This window comes from Elephantulus edwardii, unplaced genomic scaffold, assembly GCF_000299155.1.
Source record: "Elephantulus edwardii isolate Elephantulus edwardi_28Jun2011 unplaced genomic scaffold, EleEdw1.0 scaffold00111, whole genome shotgun sequence".
NCBI classification, from domain to species: Eukaryota; Metazoa; Chordata; class Mammalia; order Macroscelidea; family Macroscelididae; genus Elephantulus; species Elephantulus edwardii.
In genome coordinates this window covers 5,156,634-5,163,672 of record NW_006399861.1, presented here as the reverse complement: position 1 = coordinate 5,163,672, position 7,039 = coordinate 5,156,634, and the positions used below count along the sequence as shown (strand labels likewise).

General features: G+C 38.0%; 2 protein-coding genes across 5 annotated transcripts in view; both read left to right on the top strand.

The window, feature by feature from the left end:
• SNAP91 (synaptosomal-associated protein, 91kDa) overlaps nt 1-7,039 on the top strand; it is a 260,033-nt gene that overhangs the window by 81,953 nt on the left and 171,041 nt on the right. The window lies entirely within an intron of this gene.
• LOC102873124 (transmembrane protein 251-like) lies at nt 3,484-4,410 on the top strand. Its single transcript, XM_006892125.1, has one exon. It carries the CDS (start codon nt 3,484-3,486, stop codon nt 3,991-3,993), a length of 510 nt encoding a protein of 169 aa, XP_006892187.1. The 3' UTR covers nt 3,994-4,410.

The following is a 7,039-nucleotide window of genomic DNA, read 5'->3' as shown; positions in this document are numbered from 1 at the left end:
AAATCTCTATAGATGTTCACTGAAATGAAAAATAAACAACCTAAATTTAAAAAAAAAAAGAAAAACAGGTCAAGTAAAAGGTAACAAGAACCCTGTCATATGCTACCCTCTCTGGCTGTTAAAAGTGGTTAAGAGTACTACTGAGTGACAGAGAAATAGCTGACCCAGAATTCAAGTGCTATTGAGTTTGATATTGCTGTTCTTTTATTTTAATGAACAATTATTTACAGCTTCTAAAAGCTGAAGTTTTATCATGGATGGAATTTTATTCTCTAAAGATACTTGTCAATTTGGCTAGGCCATAACTCTCTCAGTATAATATAATTATCATCTGCTTGTAAATCCTAACCTCTGTGATGTTAATAAGGCCAGAATTATAGTCATTATGTAATGATGTAGTCATCCCATGAGGTAATCTAACATGTGATCAGCCAATCAGGTTTAAGGGGATTAAGGCGGATGCAATGCCCTTAGTTATGCTACAGCCCTGATCATGTGAAAGAAGTGTCCCTGGCATGTGATTTGTCAATCCTTTTGTCTCTTGTGAGATATAACTTAAAGGAATGAAGTAACCAAAGGAGAGGGACCCCAGTACCACCAAGAAGACAGTTAATGGTGTCTCTGCTGGGAAGCCCCTTCTCAACAAAGGGGAAGGTCAAGGCATGTGAAGATAGCTAAGGAGTGCTGAGCCCACAGATGCTGAAGGAAGCAAGGATTTGTATTCAAATTCAACAGAGAAAGAGCCGTCTCCTAGAGCCAGTACCTGTAATTTGAACTTCTAGACTCTTAAATTGTGAGGGAATACATTTTTGTTTGCTGATACCTTCTGCCTGTGGAAACTCTGTCATCTAGCCCTGGATAACCCAAGCCCTCACGTCCATGAATTTTTGTTATTTTGTTGATGTTAACTTTTTGCCTCAGAAAAGTTGCTGCATGTGAATTTGTAATTACTTAAGATTACCAAAGAGAGAGATGTGTACTTTGTGGCAAGGTGGAGCGATATTTAGCTCCTTACCTGAAACTACTTTGAAGCTGGACAAAGTATTTTAAATAACTTTTTCAAAATTGTGCACCATAATAACTGAAAGGCGAAAAATAAACAGTGTGCGTTATGTGGCTGCTTGTCCCTGCTCGCTGCCTAAGGCAGTTTTCAGGCCACAGACCTGGGAGGAACAACCTAGGGGCAGCCTCAGCTCCTTCAATTGCTGACGTGGAGCTGGTTCTTAGAGAAGAATAATCCTTTGCCAGACTTTCCGCATACAAAAAGAAAAGACACAATTCACCAATATCAAGAATGAGAGGTGGCATCATGGCATGTGAAGGTGGCATCACTAAGATGTTAAAAGGACAATAAGCAAACACTAGAGGCTGTGATGCAATCTCAAAGGCATGCATGTGGTTTAAATTCACTAGCTGATCTATGGGAGAAGGGTGAGGAATTTTGTCCTGTGTGATTATCTGCCTCAGAAAACCCACTCGAGGGTCAGCACATGACAACAACATTAACAATTTAGTGACAATAAATATATCAAACTCACATGCAAAAGACAGATACATTGAAAGATACAAACTCCACTAAAGCTTACTAATAAAGAAATTAAAAAAACCCTAATAAACCTGTAGTTGTTGTTATGGCCCGTGGAGGTGGAAATGACTCATAGCTGACCCTCCAGTGGGTTTTCAGAGGCAGTTCATCACACAGGAGAATATTGCCCATCCTTCTTCCTCATAGCAGCTGATGGATTGGAATCTTGTGCCTTCAGGATTGTAGCACAGCTTCTTGCCACTAGGCCATCAGAACTCCCTTTATTTGTTAAATAAATCGAATCTGTGGTTCTAAACTCTCTACAAGGAAAATTCCAGGCCCAGTTGGCTTTGTTGGTGAATTCTATCAAGCATTTAAGAAAGAAATAATATCAATTCTATACTCTTTCAGAAACTTTAAGTAGTGTATACTCTGTAATTTATTTTATGAGGCCAATGCTACTCTGATATCAAAACTAAAGACATTACAGGAAAATAATATTTTTTTAGAAAAACATTACTACAGTATCCTGGAGAGGGTTAAACCAGGCTGCTCCTTGGAGGCAAGGATCCCAAAGCTTCGTCTGACATACTTTGGACATGTAAGGAAGGACTGGTCCTTGGAGAGGGACATCATGCTTGGGAGGGTAGAGGGACAGCGCAGGAGGGGAAGATCCTCTATGAGGTGGATTGATTCACTGACTGGGGTAATCAGGATGGGTGTGTCAGAGACAGTGCAATTGGCACAGGACAGAGCAGAGTTTAGGGCTGTTGTATATAGGGTTGCTATGAGTCGCAAGCAACTCGACAGCACATAACAACAACTAACAGTTCACCTTAAATTAATTAATTTGATAATACATCAGTTAATAATCATAGCAGGCTTTCTTGTTGGCATTGACAAGCACATTATAAAACTCACAGGTAACTTTAAAAGATCTCAAACAACCTAAACATCATAGAGAACTGACACTGATCTTTTAAAAATATAAATTAACAGAAATAATGATTGTTGTGATATTGTTAGACAAATTGATTTGGACAGAATGCAGACCTCTGAAATGAATGAAAAAGTATATGATCTACTGATTATTGACAAACATCCAAAAACAATTTATTGAGGAAAGAAAAATAGCTTAGATAAGTGGTTCTAAAACAATTCAGAAAAAGGGAAAAAACTTTACAGTTGACTCTCTATATCCCCAAGTCCCACATCTTTAAATTTAACCAACTCTGGATAAAAAATTCTGGAGGAGAAGCAATTAAATGTCTAAATCAACCTCAAGGACTCAACAGGGATATGAAATGTTATTTATATAGTATTTCTATTAATTGCTCTAAGTAAACTCTGGGCATGTTGATAGAAGAGGCTATTTTTTGGAAAGGCATATCATGCTTGGAAAGGTGGAGGGTCAACAAAAGAAGGTGACAACCCTTGTTAAGATGAATTGACACCATTACTTCAGCATTGGGCTCAAGATGGCCTACATTAGGTCAGGGTTCAGCTCTGTGGTTCATAGTCCAGTTGACTCTTATTTCACTTGTTGACATAACAACAACAACAACAACCTAAGGAAGTTAGAGATGACAGAGAGCTCTAGTGGCCTAGTGGTAACGAGTTGTGTGCCAACCGTAAGGCAGACAGTTCAAATCCACCAACTTCTCAGTGGGAGAAAGAAGGACAATTTCCTGCTGGTGATTTGCAGCTTTTGAAAAACCGCTTGGAAAAAAAAAAAAGAAAAACCGCTTGGGGGGAAGGAATCAGCATGAGAGTATATGCATAGGTTATATGCAAATACTATGCCATTTCATAAAAGGGACTTAAGCATCCATGGATTTGGGGCCTCAGAACTAATCGTGACCTGCCCCAGTCACGCTGGACTTAATCACAGTTAGCTTCTTCCCCAGGCCGGCCGCGCTCACCCTTCTCCAGGCTGGGTGACCCATGAGATCTCTTTTATGGTGGCTTTCCCTGAAATGCCCAAGGCACCCGATTATGCAGAACTGAGTGACTCTGTAACGCTTGCCATGGGGACAGGAAGATTTCCAGGACCACTGCACAGAGCATGGAGAATGATGAACTTCCGTCAGCGGATGGGATGGATTGGAATGGGGCTGTATCTGTTAGCAAGTGCCGCCGCTTTCTACTATGTTTTTGAAATCAATGAGACTTACAACAGGCTGGCCTTGGAACACATTCAGCAGCACCCTGAGGAGCCGCGGGAAGGAACCACGTGGACACGCTCCTTGAAAGTCCGGTTACTCTCCTTGCCTTTTTGGTTGTGGACGATTATTTTTCTGATACCTTACCTACAGATGTTTTTGTTCCTTTATTCTTGTACAAGAGCTGACCCCAAAACCGTGGGCTACTGTATCATCCCAATATGCCTGGCCGTTATTTGCAATCGCCACCAGGCATTTGTCAAAGCTTCTAATCAGATCAGCCGTCTACAGTTGATTGACACATAGAATCAGTCACCGTTTTTTTTCCTTACTGATTACAAAACTGCCAGAAACATCTGGAGTCTGATCACAAGACAGCAGTTCCTTTCCTGTCTTCAGGAAGTTATGGTGGGGCCGAGACTTCTAAAAAGTGTGATTAGGTGGAGGGTTTCTTTATCCGAATGGCAACTGAATTTCTAGGTGAAGTCTGAGATACTCCAAATCGTGTTGATAATGTCAGATTTTGCAAGTAATATCATGTCTGTTATTTGCATTCTGTGGAAACTTGAATACGCACCTGAACTCTCGTTTTTTATTCTACTGTGCAACATAGTGGTGATTTAATATTTTTCCTTTGGGGAAAAAAATGAATATGAACATTTCCATTGTGCTAAATGTAAAAAGGTCCAAACATGGTCATAAAATTTAAATTTTATACAATTACTTGGCTTGCTTTAAAATTCTTCAAACTAAATCACTAGTTCATACTGTTGTAACTGAGCCAATTATTTATGCTAGCTTTCTAACAGTTTATGAGGAATTTGTAAAAGATTACTTAAGTGATGGCTATCTTGATAAAGAGTATTTACTTCTTGAAAAAAAAAAAAAAAGAACTAATCCTTCATGGATACCAAGGGACAAGTATCATTTATGTACATTAACTCTTTGTGTTTTATAGAACTAAATATGCAAATTTTCTTGAATAAAATATAAGAAAAATTGTGGTCTTAGGGTAGGCAAAAATTCTTCGATACAGACCAGAGAAAGAGGTATGATCTATAAAATATAAACTCAGTAGGTAGGAATTCATAAAAATTAAGAATTTCTGTTTTTCAAAAGAGATTGTTAAGAGCATGAAAATACAAGCCACAATTAGGGAATATTGCAAATCACATATCTGATAAAGAATTTGTAGCCTAAGTAATCAGAAAACAAACTATCCAATAAAAATGGGCACAGAATTGTACAAATGACAAATAAGCTAGTTAAAGCATGCTAAAACAATAGCATAAGTAGTCATTGTTGTGTATCAACTCATAGTTGACCCTCTAGCAGGTGTTCAAGAGCAGTAAATCACATGGGAGGAGATTGCCCATCTTTCTTCCTGGGAGCAGTTGGTGGATTTGAACTATATACATTTAGACTGGCATTGCAGTTCCTTAGCACTAAGCTGTCAGGGCTCCCTTAGGTTGTCATTGTTGCTGTGCTCCACAGAGTCAAATTTCAGAGTCAGTTAATCACATGGAGGGAGGTTGTCCATCCTTCCACGGAGCAGCTGATAACCTCAAACCACATGGCTCCGGGATTGCAGCACAGCTTCTTGCCACATTTTAAAAAATTTAAAAAGCACAGTGAGACACACCTACACACCTGTTAGAATGGCAGACCAAACCAAAATGAAACTAACTTCCTTAAGTGCATTCTGACTTACAGAGTGACCCTGTATCTGGTTTCTGAGGCTGTAAGTCTTTAAAGCAAGAGAATACCCGTATTTCTCCTGTGGAGCGGCTTGTAGTTTCATGGTTTCAGACTGCAGGCCTTTCAGTTAACAGCACAATATGTTATGCCCTACACTGGTTACGGCTGCAGAGAATGACAAAAAAATTTAATAAAAAGATTGACCAAGCAAATAGTAATGAGACAACAGAACAGCTAGAATGCTCATGCTGGTGGCAAAGTAACATAATAGAATTACTTTGGAAGTAAAGTTTGGTAGTTTGTTGAAGATTCATTTCCAAATGACTCAACCATTCCACTTCCAGGCAGTTCTCCCAGGCAGTTCCCCGAGAGAAAGTAAGCAATTTATCCAGGCAAGTACTTGTACATAAATATTCAAAGCATCTTTATTTCTAATAACCCAGAACTGGGGTGGAAATAAACAGATGTTGATCAACAAGTGAATAGATAAGCACTTTGGGTATGTTGTGATAATGGAATGCACCTCAGCAATGAAAGGAAATTACTGATTTGCACAACATGGGTGAATCTCAATACAGTGATTGATAAAAGCCACTCACCCACCCAGAAAAGGTATCATTTCATTTATATAAACATTTAGGAAAGACAATTTCTATTGGCTGGAAGTGAAGGGGTGGTTGCTAAGGGACAGGCAGGTAGATGGATGGATAGGGAGGGGGAAAATTGTAAGGAGAAGGGCATGAGGAAGCTTCTGAAGGGGATGGATGTGTTCATGATCTTGATTTTGGTGACAGTTTCATGAATGCATACATTATCACAACTCATCAAATATTATATTTGAAATATGTGCAATTATACTCCAATAAAGCTGGTTTTTAAATTACCAAAAGGGTTTCAAATCTGTTTTCTCAGTCTCAACCAAAACTTTGAATCCTAAGGAATTAAAACATGCCATATTTAGCATCTAAACTCTGACAGTTGCCAAGAATGCTTTCTTTTGCATGTTTATGTCTGTGCTTTGTTTTTGTTTCATTTCTCAAAAATTCTAAAAGTGGAATTCATTATTTGGTGAGAAAGTAGAGCAAATGCACATAAACTATTGATGAAAATATAAATTGACGTAATCAGTATGTGATAATTTTTCTCTCTAACCTATAACATACCAGTTTTCACTATGCATGTATAACAAGAATAACAGTTTTCAAACTTTTTGTTTCAGGATGTTTTTGTACTTTTAAATTATTGAAGAACTCAAAGAACCTACGTTTATGTGGCTCATATGAGTAAAACTGACAAAGTTCAAAATTATTTTCCAATTATAAGAGTATTAACATGCTTACATGAATAATAATGCTTTCAGGGGAAATAGCTATTTTCTAAAAAAAAAAAAGAGGAGACTTGTATTGTGATAACATCTTGCAGATTTCTGTAATGTGTTACTCAGTGGATAGCAGATGGACTTTTGTGTCTGTTTCCATATTCAATATGTTGGGATATATTGTTTTAGTTGAAATATATATGAAATATATTTCAGCCTCACACAGCTATACAGTTGGAAAGGGAAAATTATTTTCATAGCCTTTTCAGGAAAAGACAGATATTCTTCTTTAGTCTTACATTAACAAGAGTGACAAAAGGTAATTTCTTTTCCTTC

Bases quoted from the DNA above. Each gene is read 5' to 3' on its own strand.
- LOC102873124 (XM_006892125.1), top strand. From the start codon at position 3,484: ATGGTGGCTTTCCCTGAAATGCCCAAGGCACCCGATTATGCAGAACTG.